The sequence below is a fragment of the Aspergillus aculeatinus genome (genome assembly GCF_003184765.1).
Source record: "Aspergillus aculeatinus CBS 121060 unplaced genomic scaffold BO66scaffold_25, whole genome shotgun sequence".
Taxonomy (NCBI): Eukaryota; Fungi; Ascomycota; class Eurotiomycetes; order Eurotiales; family Aspergillaceae; genus Aspergillus; species Aspergillus aculeatinus.
Genome location: NW_020291494.1, coordinates 57865 through 76847, shown reverse-complemented (window position 1 = coordinate 76847; position 18983 = coordinate 57865). Strand labels below are relative to the sequence as shown.

General features: G+C 55.4%; 7 protein-coding genes across 7 annotated transcripts; 3 read left to right on the top strand and 4 right to left on the bottom strand.

Moving 5' to 3' along the window:
- Window positions 1-169: 169 nt before the first annotated feature.
- Window positions 170-1946, top strand: BO66DRAFT_451780 (cytoplasmic protein; the record flags this gene model as incomplete). Its single annotated transcript, XM_025651884.1, has 2 exons — window positions 170-174; window positions 230-1946. 2 exons carry the CDS (start codon window positions 170-172, stop codon window positions 1944-1946), a joined length of 1722 nt encoding a protein of 573 aa, XP_025503730.1.
- Window positions 1947-2116: 170 nt separating this feature from the next.
- Window positions 2117-3710, bottom strand: BO66DRAFT_323524 (polysaccharide lyase family 1 protein; the record flags this gene model as incomplete). The annotated part of the gene is made up of 6 exons (XM_025643805.1): window positions 2117-2455; window positions 2523-2756; window positions 2859-2955; window positions 3004-3129; window positions 3184-3327; window positions 3511-3710. The coding sequence occupies 6 exons, from the start codon at window positions 3708-3710 to the stop codon at window positions 2117-2119; spliced, it is 1140 nt and encodes a 379-aa protein (XP_025503729.1).
- Window positions 3711-5543: 1833 nt separating this feature from the next.
- On the top strand, window positions 5544-6068 carry BO66DRAFT_438608 (uncharacterized protein; the record flags this gene model as incomplete). The annotated part of the gene is made up of 1 exon (XM_025651071.1): window positions 5544-6068. The coding sequence occupies one exon, from the start codon at window positions 5544-5546 to the stop codon at window positions 6066-6068; it is 525 nt and encodes a 174-aa protein (XP_025503728.1).
- A 1410-nt stretch (window positions 6069-7478) lies between these two features.
- BO66DRAFT_392046 (DSD1 family PLP-dependent enzyme) lies at window positions 7479-8695 on the top strand. The gene has a single exon (XM_025647407.1). It carries the CDS (start codon window positions 7526-7528, stop codon window positions 8630-8632), a length of 1107 nt encoding a protein of 368 aa, XP_025503727.1. The 5' UTR covers window positions 7479-7525; the 3' UTR covers window positions 8633-8695.
- A 200-nt stretch (window positions 8696-8895) lies between these two features.
- BO66DRAFT_420571 (cytochrome P450) lies at window positions 8896-10358 on the bottom strand (the record flags this gene model as incomplete). Its single annotated transcript, XM_025649882.1, has 3 exons — window positions 8896-9234; window positions 9325-9621; window positions 9654-10358. The coding sequence occupies 3 exons, from the start codon at window positions 10356-10358 to the stop codon at window positions 8896-8898; spliced, it is 1341 nt and encodes a 446-aa protein (XP_025503726.1).
- Window positions 10359-11539: 1181 nt separating this feature from the next.
- BO66DRAFT_451776 (ABC transporter-like protein) lies at window positions 11540-15715 on the bottom strand (the record flags this gene model as incomplete). The annotated part of the gene is made up of 1 exon (XM_025651883.1): window positions 11540-15715. A coding segment is annotated over one exon (4176 nt), but the record flags the coding sequence as incomplete, so codon positions are not given.
- Window positions 15716-16593: 878 nt separating this feature from the next.
- On the bottom strand, window positions 16594-18683 carry BO66DRAFT_284098 (Zn(II)2Cys6 transcription factor; the record flags this gene model as incomplete). The annotated part of the gene is made up of 3 exons (XM_025643102.1): window positions 16594-17610; window positions 17703-18208; window positions 18299-18683. Coding segments are annotated over 3 exons (1908 nt in total), but the record flags the coding sequence as incomplete, so codon positions are not given.
- Between the last annotated feature and the right edge of the window lie 300 nt (window positions 18684-18983).

The window sequence follows — 18983 nt, the reverse complement described above, 5'->3', positions numbered from 1 at the left end:
CCACCAAGCCGGTTCCCCATTACGCTGTGATTGTGGCGTTGTGAATAATCACCGACTCGGCATCCCACTCAGGCCGAGGTCGCCGATCCATCAGACACCGTTATAAATATCGGCTGACAGCCTGGTGAGTCGATACCACTGTGAACACACAATTACCTGGCACCACAGAATGATGTAAGTCAACCCCCCCAACCACTGTTCAAGCCTGCACCTGACACGTTTCCCCAAGGGAACGTATAAACCCCAATGAAACGCCTTACTTTGACCTCGGCTTCCATGCTCGCAAGGTGACAACCACCTCAAAGGAAGCGCAGACATGGTTCAACCGAGGTCTAGTATGGGCCTACTCTTTCAACGTCGGCGAAGCCGGCAAATGCTTCGAGCAAGCCGCGCAACACGATCCCAAGTGCGCCATGGCATACTGGGGAATCGCGTACGCCACCGGGCCCAACTACAACAAAGCGTACAGATTCTTCGACAAGGCGGACCTTTACTCTTCGATCGAGAAGGCCAACCGCGCTCTGACGCGTGCTTGGGAGCTAATGCCTGAAGCCACCCCAGTCGAGGAGGCATTGATCCGAGCTCTCCGGGCACGCTTTCCACCATCCGATCAGATCCCCGATGACTTCAGCTCCCAGGACCGCGCATACGCCGACGCCATGCGTCCGGTCTACCAGCGGTTCGGGACCGACGCAGACATCGCAGCCCTTTTCGCCGACGCACTGATGTGCATGACGCCGCGCGGGCTCTGGGATCTCGACACGGGCAACCCGACCGGCGAACACACCGTCGAAGCGCGGCGCGTCATCGAGGAGGGCATGCAGTCCCCCGAGGGCCGTCACCACCCGGCGCTTTGCCACCTGCACATCCACGTCATGGAGATGTCCCCGTACCCGGAGCTGGCGCTCCCCGCGGCCGACCGGCTGCGGTCCCTCGTCCCGGACGCCTCGCACATGCTGCACATGCCGACGCACATCGACGCCGCGGTCGGCGACTACCGCCGCGCCGTCGACTGCAACCACCTCGCCACACTGGCCGACGACAAGTATTTCAGTCCCGCAAGCCTCTCGTTGCTTCCCGGCGGCTCGCTCACCTACATCGCCTACCGCGTGCACTACATCTGCGCCAAGCTGTACGCGGCGATGATGTCGGGCCGGTTCGCGGACGCCATGTCCGCCGCCGAGAAGCTGGAAGCTGTGCTCGACGACCAGTTGCTGTCCATCGAGAGTCCGCCGGTGGCGGACTCGGTGGAAAGCTTCGTCGCGAGCAAGGCGCACGTGCTCATCCGCTTCGGGCGCTGGGAGGAGATCCTGACTCTTCCCCTCCCGGCGAACCGCGAGCTCTATTGCGCCTCGACCGCGGTCATCCTCTACGCACGCGGGCTGGCGTTCAGCGCCCTAAGCCGGATCCACGAAGCGGAGCTCGCGCAAAGGGAGTTCGAAGCCGCGCGTGCCAAAGTCCCGGAGTCCCGGCTGAGCAGCATCCCATGTAAACAGGTGGATGTTCTGAGCGTTGCCTCTGCCATGCTGACGGGGGAGCTGGAATACCGCAAGGGGAATCACGAGGGGGCGTTCGCGGCGCTTCGGGAAGCCATCCGCCGCGAGGATGCGTTGCCCTACTCCGACCCGCCGCCGTGGATGCAACCCGTGCGCCATGCCTTGGGCGGTCTGCTGTTGGAGCAGGATCGGGTGGCAGAAGCTGAGGTTTTGTTCCGCGAGGATCTCGGGTTTGCCAAGGACTATCCGCGGCGCAGAGCGAAGTTGAACAATGTGTGGGGGTTGCATGGACTGTATGAGTGCTTTAAGCGCCAGGGGAAAACTGACGAGGCGGTGTTTATCCAGTCGGCGCGGGATATTGCCGTCGCGACGGCCGATGTTCCGGTTAGGGCTTCGTGTTATTGTCGCGTGTCGGCTGTGGGGGAGAAGCAGAAGCAGTGTTGTCTGTAGGATTTGATCATTGGACATGCAGATGCTAATTCAATAAACCGAGACGGGCATGTAAGATGTGCATATATACTATTCCTAGCTAGCTATCTGGATGCTCCCCGTTGCGTAGCCTCTCAAGTGCTACTTTGCTACCAGCCAGGGTAAGGCATACTTCGAACCTGGCCAACCGCTCAGAGATTACCCTGTCCCGCGTTACTCGGCACCATCGTCTTGATCGCCGTGTACGCCGACGCGGTCGCGATATTCTTGCCTTCAAAGTTGACCAAGAAAGCGGTGTCGGACTGCGAGAAGGTGCCCGAGCTCCCGAACCCGTTGATCTGGCACGCGCGGCCAAGGTAGGTCGAGCAGACTGCGTTGGTCGTCGAGTCCGGGGATGTGAACAGCTGTCCCGACACCGGAGATTCGACGGGAGTGTCGATGTTCTGGAAGACGTTGCCTTCGGCCAGCACGTAGCCCCCACTGCCAATCTCGAACGAGTGGCCGTCGGAGTCGTACCAGTAGTTGTTGACCTAGTCACTCATTGTTAGTCGAGTTTCTGGTTCGCATGATACTTCATCTGGGGAAAGCTTCGCTTACGGCGTGCAGAAGGGTGTTGCCCTGGACCTTCGGGCTCCGGCCGCTGAAATGATAGATGTAATTCTTCTGGAGAGTGACCAGATCGGACGAGCCGTCAAAATATAAACCCCAGTATGCGTAGCCGTCACACGTTGCGCTGTAGCTGGTGACACCGTTGAAGTACGAGTTGGAGATGGTGACGCGGTTGTCGGCGCTGGTGCCGAGGACGACGTGCTGGCGGCCGATGCGGGCGGTCTATACGCTTGTTAGCTATGCTGGAAGAGAGAATGCCCGCATTAATAGGCCAAAGAGAGCTTGGTTGAAGGATAGACCAAGACGGGGCTGCGGGTGACGAACCGTGACATGGTCGATCCAGACCATATCGGCGTCGTCGAGGGTGATGGCATCACCACCCCAGACGTATTTCTCGTTGATATCTGTGATTGCGACATTCCTAACCCAGGTTAGAAGACACCTTCAGGCTTAGACTATTGAGACTGACTGGATGATGATGTTGCTGGCACCGCTGACCATGCGAAGACCCTTGCCCTTGATGATACCGGTGGATCCGACGCCGATAAGGGTCTTGTCCGATGCCACAGTGATACCCAACACACCAGCGTTGTCGCTATCACATGTCAGCATTCGAAAGTCTTGGATTGGACAGAGAATAGACACGTACTATGTCACGGAGACACTTGGGGCGTCGGGCTCATAGTTCGTACACCAGTCATTCTGGTTAATGGCGAGCTGGCAGCCTGATGCAGTCGACCAAGGTGCACATCCGGTGGCCGTAGTGGTACCCTCAGTGCCAGTGAAATCAAAGCTATGTCGGTTAACTCATGATTTTGTTGACAGACATCGGGATGGACGTATTCATCTGTCTGAGATGGCATCATCCCCAGCCCTCGCGGGCGGTGGACCGAGGGGCCAATCAGGTGCCATCACACCACGACATCATGAATCTCACTTAGGGGGAGGTGATTAGGGCTAGGGAGATGGCACTTACGTCTGCTGCAGAACAATCACTCGCGCCGAAGAGTCACCGAGGTACGAGACCAGCTCATCAGTCGTGGTAGGATAAACCGGAGTCGCACTACCACCACCAGTGACACCTTTTGCGAAGCCCTCTGCCGCACCGGAAACACTCACAGCTGTGGCGAGCTGGGCCGCAACGGCCAAAAGACTGAGAATCTTGCTCAATGCCATGTTGCAATTTATCGATACTGTCTGGCCGTGCTCTACCCTCAGCCCGCAGAGTATAACTCCTTTATATGTCTTTTCCAACCCCACCGGGCCCAATAGAGGGAATCTTTGGCTAGTAGCACCTAAAGCAACTACTAGCCATGAAGAGCAGTGGGGCCGGTGACAAGTGACTAGAGAATGGTGGATTAGTGAATATCCGTAAATTGGAAACCATGTGGTGAAGTTCCTCGGCGGTGATTGATGGAGGCGCGCCACAAAGTTTCCCGTCCTGTGCGGAGTACTTCCCGTGTGCTGAATCTGCCGGCTGGGGGCCAAGGTGTCAGTGCACCCACTAGGAAGCAAGAGAGCATGAAGAGAAGCGGGGCTAGTCCAAAGAGCCTAATCACTAGTGCCTTGTCAAATTGCATTAGAGTAAAATGTTTGGGCGGTGTTCCTTAAAGACTGATTGACGGAGAGGTTGTCCCATCATTTCCGCCGTTTGCGGAGATTTGTCCGTGGGGCTATAGTATCCTTCAGTATAAGGGGGGACGATGGGTTGACTGCCAAGTAGTCTGGGAAGATGTCACTCTTCACTCAGTGTGAAGCGATCAATGATATCCTGTTGCCACTAATGGATCTTGGTTGCGAATTTTATCGTGGGCTCCTGTGGTGACAAAATAGACCCAGTGTCATCACCTTCACTGGTTGCATTCTGAAATCAAGGAACCGGAAGACTAATGCATATAATACGGTTTACTAACTTTTGTATGGTCCGATATGATATGGCGACAGAGATAAGCACATCGAATAAAAACTTATGAGAATGCTTAATAGTGGCATTGGGTTTGTGAGTACCAGTCCAGTCACTTATAACTAGAGATAATGAAAGCAAAGTGATCTTATTCCCGCCGGTAGACCGTTAGGTATGTATCCACTTTTATCGATGTTTTTCTGCCTGTTATCTAGCCTGTCTGCTCAAGGAATTTCCTATTCGTGCCATCGAATACCGGAGGCGTAGTATTACTTCCAAAACGCAGATAAGACAAAGGAAGAGACTGCAGTGTCATTTTAGCCTCAGCTCTAAAAGGTGAGCTAAAAGGCTTCCTCAATCGACTCCACACTCGTCCCTACTACGGATGCTTGCAGTACCAGTAGGTCCATGTCATCCGTCGCTGTCGCTGCAGCCAATGGTCGTGCATTGAACCTGGGAGCCTTCATCCAGAGCCTATGTAATTGATGCAGTTTATTATTTCGAACATCCCCATCCATGCCGTGCTCAAGGTGAATCTGGAGATACAGCAAAGCCGATAGTGTATCTAGAGTTTGAGGTCAGAGAGGGGCGGATCGTAAAGGATAAACTCGTGATTAGAATTTACCCATCACTTGACCTGGGAAAGACATAGAGCACATTTTCACGGAGATTGTATGCTACAATCATGAATTTCCGTTGTGTAAATGGGCTCAAAGGGGAAAACGTCGCCAAGATAGCTTTCAAGACAATGAGGGAGGGTATGCATGGTCGTAGTCCCCGTTGCTTGGGACGAAACTCGGCATCATTTTGCTTTGAGCGCCGCGCTGACGAACAATGAGCATTGTAATGTAGTCGAGTACTACTCTAAAAGCACGTTTCTCCGGTGATTTCCATGTGATATATCTTTCTGCAGCCTCCAAAGCAATAGGTCCTGACATTAAATGTTGAATCTCGCTCTCCACGGCAGTAGACATGCCGCAACGTAAAGGTATAAAGTGCGAAACTGCACCCTGGTAAGAGAATCAGTGTGCCCACTCATTCTTTCCACCCTTCACTCATAGCCAATCTCTTTCGAGACTCTCTGATTATCGTAGCAAATCAGAACCATGGCACCCATCACTTGCCTTGACGCTATTGCCCTGGCATTGTGGGGGGCTGTAGACACGGATTGCAGCATCAGAAAAGTCAGCACGACACTTACGATCTCCGACATTCGCGGGAAACATTGGACAGTGCCGGTGATACACTCCATCAACAACACCGGCCACGCTGGCTACAGCACGGTCATCGTGCCCGGTTATGTGAACGTAAATGAAGATGACGTGATCTTGCGCCTGGGTCAGTGCCAGATGGACATGGGGTCAAGCTTCGGGAATGCGAAGCCTTCCTTTGGGGCGATTGACCGCGGCTCCAGCGATCCAGCAGTCCCCGATGCCCTGTGCCGGCTCCACCAGTCCACGTTCCGGTTCCGCTATCAACGTGCTCGGCTTGAGCCCGATGGACCAGAGGAGATCGTCGTCTCTGCGGAAAGGGTTCCAGGACCGATTATCGCTGAAGCAATACAGTTGATGGCTCGCATTAATGAAACTCGGATGGCGCAGCCGGGGCTGAATGGTCGACCAGCGCCCTGAAGGCTGTACATCTTACTTCCTCAGTGGTTCTCCGTATGTACGCAGGCAGGATTTGAATTATGCAATGTTAGGCATCATTGAATAAAATCACTTTTGTCATACTCGGTCAGTGTTTTCGTAAACGATAAATCAGCCCCGTAGCTGCAGGCTTGTTTCGCTATGCAACGAAGCCAGTGTCACCCATACGCTGCGAACCTGGGGTTATACTGACCTTCTCTGAAGTAAGACATGAGTCCAGAATTGGGAATGTTTTATTACTTCGCAATGCGATGCAAGACGCTCCGCACCTTGTCAGGCTCTGTTTGGAGCCTACAGCCATGTTGAGCTTAGATATGAACGTCAGCAACTTAAGTCATCAGCCACAACACACCACGATCAAATATCGACAAGTTTGTTAATCTGATATTCCTCTATCTTAAGACCAGACTTTCTTTGTAAAGAACACATTCATCTCACGAGATCTGCCCCAAAAGGCTCTTACCAAACAGACCCACTGGTACACGATAAGTAAGCATGAGAGCCACTTTCAAATTCTTTTTAGATTCGGTGTATGACGAATTCAGTTCATGCTATTCAATGCCACGCTGGCACATTGCTGCACTTCGCTCTGGGAGACAGCACTTTGCTGGACACTATCTGGGATGAATACTTCCTACGAGGAAAGAGCTTGTGCTATGCAATGCACTGAAGTAAGCTGTGCTGTCATTCAGAATCATCGTTTCACCGATACTGCATAGACAACTTATACACCCTCTCTAGTGCAGCTGTCATGTACTACAAACTATCCTTTCACATCGTAGGAGGTGTGATGGAGCGGGAATATCTCAAAAGGTGTAATCCACATGGTGTAATCCACATCGCACATGACCGAGCAGTACTGTACATGTACTTCGACAGCTGTGGCCGGTATTCTAAGCGGTCATCTCAATACCAGTAATTGCCGCATGCGGGTGGTTGCGGTACGGATGGTTCAACCAAGCAAGGAGGCTTGTCCAGTTGACCCGAAAATGGGCATGATCAGCCCCACTTGTTGGCGGGTATGCTTCCCCGCATCTGGTCCAATACATCCAATACCTCAAACATGAATAAGGTACTATCAAGCGTTGACATCTTTTGTTCGCGGACTGGTTATATTCTCTTTTAGTAAAGACTTTCGAGAGATTTGGTAAGATTGAGGTCAAGGGTGACACTCACCCTGTGGCTTATCGTCAGCTTATCGGGGTATGTACGATATCTTATCAGCAAGGGGCTCTCTCTCTCCTTGGCGGCCGTGCACGGCTTGTTCATGCAATGCAGATAAGCCTAATCCCCGAAACGAGGGGCAAGATGCATCTCTCCCCAAAAATTTCCTTATAAATAATGCAAAGCCCCCTCTCCTCGCCGCCACTGTCTATTTTCTTTGCACCTAATAGCCCCTCTCCCTACCTTATACACGACACTCACCCGCAACCACCAAAATGTACGACCCGAAAATCGGCGACCCTCTCTCCGCCCTCGACACCCCGTCGATGATTGTCGACCTGGACTTAATGGAATCCAACATCCACAAACTCTTCTCCACCCTCCTCCCGACAGGCCGCAACATCCGTCCGCACCTCAAAACCACCAAAAGCGCCGCCCTCGCCCGCAAACTCGTCGCCGCCGGCGCCAAGGGCTGCTGCGTGGCCAAAGTGTCCGAAGCGGAAGCGATCACCGCCGCCGGCTTCGACGACATCCTGATCACGTGCGAGATCATCGGGGCCCCGAAGGTGCAGCGGCTGGTGGAACTGGTGAAAAAGCACCCGGGGATCCGGATCGTGGTGGACAGCGCGGTTGGCGCGACGGCCATCGATGCGGCGCTCGGAAAAGCGGGTGTGACCACGGCTTTGGCGGTGCTCATAGACTTGGACGTTGGACTGCACCGCACGGGGGTGGCGGATACGGCTGCGGCGTTGGCGCTGGCGAGACACATTGCCGATAACCTCAAGAATCTGAGGTTGATCGGGGTGCAGGGGTATGAGGGCCACTTGCAGCATTTGCACAGTCGGGAGAAGCGGAAGATGGAGTGTCTGGCCTCGATGGCGATCTTGACTGGCACGGCGGAGGCGCTGCGCAAGGACGGACACCAGATTGAGGTGGTCACGACGGGGGGCACGGGCACCGCGGAGTTCTGTGCCTCTGTGTCTGGGGTGACGGAGCTGCAGCCGGGGTCGTTTATCTTCATGGATACGGATTACCGCAACGCGGTGGGCGGGTTCTATGCGAATAGTCTGACGATCTTGTCGACGGTGATCAGTCGGCAGGGGGAGCGGCAGATCACTATTGATGCTGGGTTGAAGTCGTTGACGACCGACAGTGGGCTGGCGGAGTGTAAGGATGCGAAGTACGCCCATCTGAATCTCGGGGATGAGCACGGGGCTTTGAGTTGGGAAGCAGGCACCACCGACTTGCAGATTGGTGATCGGGTGGAGATGGTCCCCAGCCATATTGATCCAACGATCAATCTGCATGACTTTTACTATGCGCATCGGAATGGGGTGATTGAGGAGATCTGGTCGGTGGACTCGAGGGGCAAGGTCCAGTAGATGGGAATTCTCTTCACGGGCTCTTCGCACCATTCCGAAGATCATAATGCAGCAACGAATGCCATCCAATGTGTGCACCCCTTTTACATTTCATATTCAATCAAAGGCTTCTGGCCTAGCTTGCGGCCGCGGCAGTGCTGAAGTAGTGTAACAGCCTACCTAACACGGTGTTGATCCTAACCTCTAGGGCAATGACGCCCTCAGCTTCGAACGACCGTCCCCCCAACGGGGATATCCCGGTTCGACTCGTCTACCTCGTATCATTACCCTTTAATCCAGGCCCTCCGCACCCTCAACTTTACCGGCAGCGGCGCTTTGACCCAAACCGCGTATGTCTCCTGATCCTCCCACCGACCGAGATTACCCTCCGCCTGCAGATCGAAACAATACAACAGTTTCCCCAGAATGAGTACAATCTCCATACGGGCCAGGCTCTGTCCGATACAATCCCGCGGGCCCTGGAGAAATGGCTGCGTCGCGCGTCGACGGTCCTTCTCGAATTTACCTTCCGGCCGCAGCCAGCGCTCGAGGTGGAAGCTCGTAGGGTCGGCGTAGTTGTGCGGGGAGATGTTGGCGGCCCATTGCATGTAGGCGACGACTGTCTAGGTTGCAACATGAGTTAGTCTTGGGGTTAATGGCTTATCGCTATGCAGATGGCTCTGAGTGGTAGGGAACGAATTAGGGCTACTTACCCACTCCGGGAAGAAGTCGCCCGCAATGGTATGGCCACCCTCGGCAACAAGACGGGTCAACCCGAGCGGCACGGGCGACGTGAGTCGGACACCCTCCTTGATGGCCGCGTCGAGGATAGGCAGCCTCAGCAGCGTCTGGACGTTCATTTGATCCGCCGACGCGAACGCACCGCGCACTTCGCTTGTCACGCGATCCAACACGGTCGGGTTCTGCAGCAGGTGGAACAGAATGCCCGTGATGGCCGTCTGCAGCGTATGACTTCCCGCGACGATAAGAGTAGCGGCGTTGACCACCATCTCGCCGACAGCTCGAGCCGGGATTGCTGCACGAGGTGGGCTAGGAAATCTGGTGTCTGCACGGTCGCGCCGGGCTTTGCGTCCTTGCCCTGCAGTTGCTGTAACCGCCGTTGCACTTTCTCGCGGGTCGTGGCTTGGTGCTGCGCCATCAGGGCGCCAGCGGACTTGGGCAGCCGCTTGACGAGATAGTTGAACAGCCAGGGGTAGAAGCGGCAGGAGGCGAGCTGGACTTTGGCCTTGAGCGAGAAGACGAGCTGGCCCACCCATGCGTGGTACCGCTGATGCTCGAGGCAGCCGAAGTCTTCGCCAAAGCTGAGAGCGCAGATGATGTCAAAGGTGCAGAAGCTGATCCACTTCTGGAGGTCGATTGTGGCGTCTTCAGTCTGGGATTGAAGCTGCGTGATCATCTTGTCAACATATTCAATTACGAGGGGCTCTTGAGACGTTAGGGCTTGGGTGCTGAACGCAGCCGCGTAGACCTTGCGAAGTCGCGTGTGGTCTACATCTGTGGCTTCGAGGATGCTGATCGGTTGGCCTGGTCGTGGCGGCGGCTGGCGGATGGGGTCTTTGGGGAGCGATTTGAACTCCCCGCCGGTGGGTCGACGCTGGTAGATGTCCTTGACGCTGTCGGAGTGGATGAAAGAGACCTCGTTGGGGGCCACGCGAACGGTTTCGCCATATACCTCGTGGAAGTGCTTGATTTTGTGTGCCAATTGGCCGTTTCGGAAGGCTAACATATACGGTACTCGGGTCAGTGCCCAGAGAAGAGGTCCATTGTAGCGAGAGAGAGGATGAAGGTATAGTCACCTGACGCCGAAAAGCACAGGAAGCTTGGTGGCTGGATTAGATAGGGCTCAAGTGACACCAAGCCAGTGTGGGTGAAAGAGTCCTTACCAGAAGTACGGAGATGAGAGTAGCAACAAAAGCCGAGGGAACTGCCATGATTAGAAAGCCTCACAGCCGTAAATGAGAGACACTGGGATACGAAGACAGGAAAAGAACAGTGATAGCGCATACGGTCCACATATTTATATGTTTAGTATGACCGTAGCGCGGGCGACGTAATCTCTATCCGGGTGCGCTGGATGATGTTTCCAAGTAGGTGAGATCTTGGTCTCAGCTGAGATGTCAAGGATAATAGCAAAGTTGGGCCACTCAGTCTGGCTTAAGCAGACAGGCCTTTGTGGTAAGAAGGAGTGTCATTCGGCTCGAGATGGCTCCAAGCTAGTGTCAGTGTTGGCTATATACGCATAAGCACTAGATGCGCTATTTTGCCGATCTATGCAACGGTGGCGCCCGGTCGACCCACCTTGTTTCTTTGTTTATTCTAACAGAGTTCAGAGCCTGGGCTTCGATGGCGACAATCTTGAGAGACCGATTCGAGCAAATAGAACCTGACCGCTTGTCAAGATCTTTCTAGTCAATGATCTTGTTGGCTGAGATAGCGCTGGCGGGTGGTACTGTATCGCAGTCACATCTTGTGAATTAGATAGCTCTGCCTGTCACACTTCACTAATGGCTGGAAATCCAGGGATCCACAGGTTCACAGACTGAGAAAAGAGTTCGTATAGGAGAATATGCTAGTGAGAGTCACAGGAGCTATTAAGAACAGAGCATATGGGATCCAGCCACGAATAAACGTAGCACCCTGCACATTGAATTGGGTACGGTGTTAGGTAGCCTAACGTCGCTGTGAGGTAACATGATGTCAATACCGACTCCATGGCACAAAAAACGCTATCTAAAGTCTTTCTTTATGCCCCCTTAGCAATGCGTCTCGTGTCTAAATGTGAAGTCCAAAGAAAACCAACACAACGGAAAGCGATAGACAATCAAGTAGGGTCACAAATAAGAGCCAGTTTTGACTCCGGCTTCCCGCCTGATGATCTAGCGAGTAAATCACAATGCCTTCCAATCCTTAACCCTTAGTCTTCCGTCTCTGTCCCCGTCCCTTGGTAAGCCAGACCACACCATACAAGAGCACGATATTCGAGCAGCAGAACCCCAGAAACGCCGCCCAGTTCCACCACCGCTGGCCGTACCCATACTCCAAGGTCGACAGATAGTCGTCTCCAACCGTGTACGGACAATACCCGCAGTCCGCGGTCGCATTGGGGTTAACCAGGTACCCCGGGTTGTGATCCAGATACAGCTGTCCCAGGCCACCGCCGCTGCTGGGACCCCCATACTGGCCACAGGACAGACCGGGCGGAGGCTGGAAGCGAACAAGCTCCGCGGAACCGCAGTCTACAGGGACATCATGCAGGACAACACCGACGGTAGCGCCGAAGAAGTAGCGCATGGGGTCGACCCAGAACAGCCAGGGACGGTAGAAGTCGTTCATGTAGGCGTGGGGGGTGAGGACGCCGGAGCAGACCATGAGGACGACCCAGACGAGGGAGTTGGCGTAGCCGGCCAGGGTGGGGTCGGGGAAGCAGGCGGCCAGCAGCTGGGAGTAGCCGACACTGAACAGGGCGAGGAGCAGCCAGGTGAAGTAGTAGAGGCCGGCGACGGCGGAGACGCCCGCAGGGAACCCCACCGTCCAGTACGTCCCCAGAAACACCAGCGTGTAGATCCCCAGCTGCCAGGGGATCTCGACGGCGACGAGCGCGGTCACTAGCGCCCGCCAGTCGTAGATGCCGTTCTGCTCGCGCGCGCTGAAGATCGCCCATTTGCGGAACCACATGTCCTGCAGGTCGGCGCTCGTCGTGGGGATGATCCACGATAGCAGCAGCACCGCGATCATCTGGTTCTGCAGGCCCTGCAGGCTGGATCCGGCTTTGAAGAAGCTGAAGGCGATGAAGAGGGAGACGAACAGGCTTTTCGCCGTCTTGCTGAACAGGTACATCCCGTCCCGCCAGACGGAGAGCCAGTGGCGCTGAGTTACGGTCACGGTTTGCGACCAGAGTGATAGGGCGTATGCTGCTTGGGAGGAAGAGGGGGTTCGAGGATAGGGTGGCTCGGTGGTGGTGGGAGTGGCGTTCAATCGAACGAGGGTCGCGTCGAGGGCGTTGCGTTCCGGAGACTCGCGCCAGATGGCGGGCCAGTCCTTCGAGCCCTCCCCCTTGGAGGTCACGGTCGACAGGATAAACTCCGCGGGGTTCGCCTGGCTATCGATCGTGGCGCCGTATCTTCCGAAATACTCGACGACTTGGGACGAGTTCTCGCCGGTCTCGCCAAAGTAAACGGTCTGGCCTCCCGGCGCCAGGAGCAGGACATGGTCGAACATCTCGAAGAGAACCCCGGACGGCTGGTGGATGGTGCAGACGATGGGGATCCCCTCGGCAGCGATCCGCTGCAGGAACTGCACGAGCGCAAAGGCCGCTTGACTGTCCAAGCCCGAGGTGGGCTCGTCGAGAAACAGGAGCGAGCTGGGGCGCGCCGCCAGCTCCACCCCGACTGTGACGCGCTTCCGTTCCTCAACGCTGAGCTGCCCGTCTCCGGGCTCGCCAATGAGCGCATCGGCAAGCGCTTCCAGGTCCAGCAAGTGGATGATGTGCTCCACGTAAGCCAACTTATCCTCCTCCGCGACATCGGCGGGCTGGCGCAGACGCGCGGAGAACTGCAGAGCTTCCCGCACCGTGGCATTGGGTTCGTGCACATCTTGCTGCATTACGAATCCGCAAGACCGGGCAAAGGACTGGTCCTGGGGCGCACCACCGAGGCGCATAGCCCCCGTGATCCGACCGGTGCTCTTGCGTTGGGCGAGGGTGTCCAGCAACGTTGTCTTCCCGGCGCCGGAAGCCCCCATTAGGGCTGTCAACTGCCCCGGGCGAGCATACCCGCTCACACCGCGGAGCAACTGTCTTTCCTTCCCGGCCACTGGAACGAAGTAGCTGACCTCCTGGAAGATGAATGTGCGGGCTGCCTCTCTCGAATGGCGGGTCTCGACCTTCTCCAGTGCATAGGATGCGGGGGATCCGGCGACCGACTGTGTGGCGGACGAGGACCCCGAGGAGGAGGTGGCCGAGGACTTGGGCTGGTTTTCCTCATCGCGTTGCTTGGACCGTTTGAAGATCCGACCGTGAGATCCTCCCGACTCGCGCGTCATGATGGTGAGTCCAATGCATCCCAATACCACATAGAGGAACCACATAACCAGGATGATGCCGAAGTTGCGCCACAGGTGGCTGCGCGTGTAGCCGAAGTGATCCGCCAGATACACTGAGCCAGAGACTGATTGATGTCCCATGGTACTCCCAGTGATACTGCAGGTCTGGTACTGCAACTGGGTGTAGTTCGACCCGGACGGAACCATGTCGCTGTCGGCACAAGTCAAGGTGATTCCATCCAACTCATTGGCCAGCAATGCTTCCAGCGCGTATGGCGACGGCGATGCGCGGCGCAGCCATGAACCCCATCGTCGCTGGGTAGGCCGGGTCGGACCGAACCCCGAATACAGGAGACCAACAGGGATCGCGCTGCCGGCCATCATCAGGGTCAACGAGATGTTGGGGACCCAGGCGCCGAGCATGCGGAACAGGCTTTGAACAGCCGCATAATGAGTGAAGACAAGCAGGACAAAGATCCAGAAAGTGGACGCTGTCTGTTGAAGGCCGATCTCGAAGTAATACAGACAGGCAAACAGGAGACACTGAATGAAGGCGATCGGAATATCGGCAAGGGTCTGGGCGATGACGAACGCGCTTGGATGGATAAACCCATATTGGACCTGTTTCAACAGGATGTTACGCGACTTGACCGTGGAGACGGCCTCCGTCAGGGCATTGAGATAGAAATAGATCAGGGAGAAGAACAAGGCGCTGCTCTTCTCGTACGTGCCGGTGACGTCCTTGGGAGCCATGTAGTACGCCGGACCGTTGATCACTGCGTTGAGGGCGACGAAGGCAACCAGGGTGAGAAACGTCCACTTGTCGCCCCACAGCAGCTGGTAGTACCGACGCATGGCAACCCAGATCTGCTTGGCCAGCGTGCTCGGGGCGATCGCCTGCTGCGGCACCCACGACGAACGGATTTGGTGCACATTTTCCCGGAAGGCTTGGACACGCTGGCCATCGCGGGCCATTCCCGCCTGATACCGGACGATATCCTCTTGCAACTGACAATACTCCGCGCTCTCCCGGAATGCAGCGGCGAGGCCATCGGGGTCGGTGGGCACCGGTCCCGCCGCATCCTTTCGAATTAGACGCTCTGCAGGGGAGGTGACGGCGGTCAGGAAATCCGGGGTGGTCTGACGATCGCGGCACTCGAAGCCCAGTCTCAGGAAGTAGTCTTTGGCTTGCTCGGCTCGGCCGCAGAAGATCAGCCGGCCGTCGTACAGGACGGTGACCCGATCGAAACGTTCATAGATGGTCTCAGACACTTGATACATGGATACGGCGTTACTCATCCCAGATTCTGCTGAGAGGGAGGTGATAAGCTGCACAAATTCCGTGGCGGAGGAACTGTCCAGGCCGCGGGTGGGATTGTCCCAGGCGGCAAAGGTAGGGTTGACCGATAGGGCTTCGATCAAAGTCACACGCTTGCGCTCTCCGCCAGAAACCCCTCTCACGAAGGCATCGCCCACGATCGTATTGGCAGTGTGAGACAGTCCGACAGCCTTCAATGAAGCCTCGGTCATTTCGTGGGCAAACTCGGAGTCCGACCGGGTTTCGTTTGCCGGCTTGCGCAGCTGAAAAGCAAAGCCCATGGTGTTTTTGACGGACAGAGTGGGAAAATGAAAGTCTTCCTCACTGGCGTAGACGGTTTCCGATCGGTAACGACGTGCCATCTCTTCTTTGGAGAGAGTAGCATACTGCAGCTGGCCTTGAACTTCAACGAACGAACCGTGGCTGTTGGCGAGGGTCTTCAGCAGGGTGGTGCACCCGGCGCCCGGCCGTCCCAGCACGAGCATCGACTCCCCAGGAAAGATCACCCCACTGACATCGCGAATGAGCTTTCTCGTTGGTGTAGATTGCTTGCCGGTCGCATGTGCGATGGCTTTGACGGGCCATTGCACAACCTTGGTCACCATCGCTGGCAGAGTCATGATTCCGTTGACCCCGCTGGCAACCCCCACGACCGTGAGGTCTTTGAATACCACGCCAAGCGCTCGACCATCCTTGCGATAGATAGGAGATGCCGCGGTGGGCTCGCCTCCGGTGACTGGTTTCTCCTTTTGGGCACATCAGTGACATGTGGCTTTTGGTCTTTTGGTTGAGGGAACCGCATTTCAAAACCAACACTTACCATAAATCGCTGAGGCGGGTCAGGCCTGATTCTTGTTTAACTGAGCTTGGTGAACGAGATAGCTCAATAACAAGACCGAAGATACGGATAGAATTAACAGGCTGCAATATAAATCAAGGTCCATGATGAGCTCAAGATCAATTTATAGAGGCTCTGTAATTCTACTGGGTTGAGGTTGGAGATACGGCAGACTCATAGCAACGATTACAAATATGGCATGGAAGCCTGCTACTGGCTACAATCTACTGGCTGCAGGCTACATGGAGGCGATGACATGTCATGGAGAGGTACAATTTTGATGACGAGCTCGGTAGACAAGTGAAGGTCGGTTGCTAATGAGCCGAAAATACTCGGATAGAAAGCATGGCTCCGATTTGGGGAGGGCTGCTACAAACCCCTGGAGTGGAGATCAATCGTGCCGAGATCTCTCGGGTATTACTCAAAAGGGCATTGATCCAGCCCATTGAACGTGGACCGTCTTGGAGGTGACCCCCCCGTCCATCCATTAGTCAGTACAGAAAGTCGGCGCGATTCGAACCTGTGGCATCTCCATTCAGCCAATAAGACATATAATTGATGCCCGAAATGCTGGTGGAGAGAAAATCATTCCCCTCGGCAATCTGTTCGAGTGAGGGCGTTCCCATGCCAGGAATATAGCTGAACGGTTCGTCGAGAGGATCCAACAATTCTCCGGTTGGTGCCGGGAGGTAAACCTCACTTTGAATACCATGCGATCAATATAAGTCTCTCGGGCGGGTTCGAGTAAAAGGCAGTCACTTACTTCAGCCAGGGGAAATTGTCCGCCATGTTCTCCTCCAGATTTGCCTCGCGGGTTGAGAGCGACAGGGCATCCTTGGCACTCTTCATGATGTCCATGCTCAGCGCTTTGCCGGTGATCGGTCCATTATGCTCCATCTGATCCAGGCACTGAATGCCACGTTCCACGGACTCGAAGATCATCCGCGCATGCTCCACGGTGACGGACGAATCCAACACATTATACAAGAGGGTCACGCAGGCGGAGACGATGTAGTTGGCCACGGATGCATCGTTGCGAATGCACGTTGCTCTCTCCATGATAGCACTACTTGCGATCGCAATGATCTCCTTGGCGGAATGAATCGACAAGTCGATGGATTCTTGCAGGTCCTCCTGCGTAGGCGAACCCGCCCCCGATGTCCCATCCGGGCTGTGGCAGAAGCTCGCGTACACCAGAGCAGGTCTACGGATCATCATTTTGATCAGGTGAAAAGCCATCCCCAGATGGGTACACTGGATCTCCTGCCACGCTTCGCCATTGGGTCGAAGGCGATCGGAGAATCGCAGATACGGAGGCAGGCTGTGTTCGATTTGTTGAAGGGCAGCGTCGCACTCCAGAATCGTAGCATCGACCCTACGACGGTCGTACAGCGCCTGGAGATTCGCCAGTGAGAAGATACCACTGGACACCTTTTCGATAAGCTGCCCGATCCGTGCCATTGACCTTAAATAGGCGCATTGCGTTGTCGGACCCTCCGAGTCACCCATATGGCCATCTTCCAGGAGCGTTCGGGGCACGTCCTCGGGAAACGCAGCGTCAATGTGGGTGTCGAGAAAACATGAGGGCCGACCGGTGAAGAAGGCACAGACCCGCTCGTAAAAGTAGACGACCCAGAATGTGATGCGCAGCCTATGCATGACCGGGGCCAGTCCGTTGACAACCTGGCTGCGGTTGAGACCTAAGGCCAACACGCTTCGAGCGGCATGACCTAGATAGAGATAGGCGTCGTTGGGCCTCATCCCATGCAATGCATACATAGCCTGTTTTCAATTCAAGTCAGTCGTTCATTGCCCTCGTCATCTGCTGATCCTTCCAATGTGGATCGAGACGTGTATGCGAAAGCCATGCCTACCTTAAGAAGTATCAAATGAATCCCCTTGATGCAAGGCTCCTGGAATAGCATGCTATAGTCGTTCGACTGCGCCCAGAAGTAGTCCGCCCACCGATCCAGCGTCTCCCCACTGTGACTGTCCTCGCGGGCCATTGTCCGAGCTCCCAGAGCGAGAACCATGTAGACCAGATCCCTGGAGCTGACTTCGCGTCCGGGAGCCGGGGGGGCCCACAGCTTCTCCCACAAGCGAATGATGATAGGTCGTTCGAGAATGGGTAAATGCGGGTGAATGACATCAAAGTAAGCGGCGATGAACCGGCGACCCAGCTCCTGCGATAGAAATGATTCAGTCGAGCCCCCCGACGAGCGAAGCCCGCCCGATCCGGCGGCGAACATGAACCGCTCCAGGCCCCATTCCCCGAGCCCGGTCGGCACTGCTGTCTTGGGCTGGTCCAAGAGCCGACCGTGGGACTGGCGCTTCATACGCTGGTGGATGCGCTGGATGAAGCAGAAATGTGAAGAGGGTCCTAATATTACACAGATCGTCAGACTTTCGGCGCCTAGTTTCTCGTCAAGCACACATGTGGGTTACTTTGAATGTGAACCCCGGGAAATACCATAGAATTGAAAGGAGCCTGTCCGGCTGTTGGTGACGCCTATTCCCGCGCGGAGTTCTAGTTGCTGCCGATACTCCTCGGGACTGTATCGAGCTGGATCTCCCCCATGACTGACGTTTGTAAGCCTCCGCCCGTCACTGTCGCTGCTGAGGATGAAGCTTGGGGTTGTGGCTTCTGCCACCGCGGGTGCCGGAGTGCTTTTTCGTGCCGTTGGTCTCTTTGGCGGCCGCCCTCGAACGCGTGGCTTCTCGCGATACTTGCAGGGCAGGCGGTGCTGCCAGCATCGGAGGCAAGGATTCTCTCCGTTGCATTTGACCTTCTTGGAGCGGCAAGACTCGCAGGCACGTTCGATACGCATGCCCTTGGACGGTTCTCGGTCTGTGGGGCAATTTAGCTGAACGTACGGGGGGTCCAAAGTGATCAACGGTATTACATGATTCTGAATCCGCCATTTGGGGGATGCTCGCAAAGACGAGCAGATTACATCGGCGAGGTTGTAACCGAGAAGGATGGATACTTTTGAGTTCATTATCAGTTACAAACATTACAGTCACGTGAAGCCATCTCAGGTATCCCAGGATCCGATTATTCGCCCAACGTGAAATCCGTTTACTGAACCACATGCCTAGCCCTTTCCTCTACTTCTCTGGCCTGCTGGTGCTTGACTATATCAGTACTTCGCCAA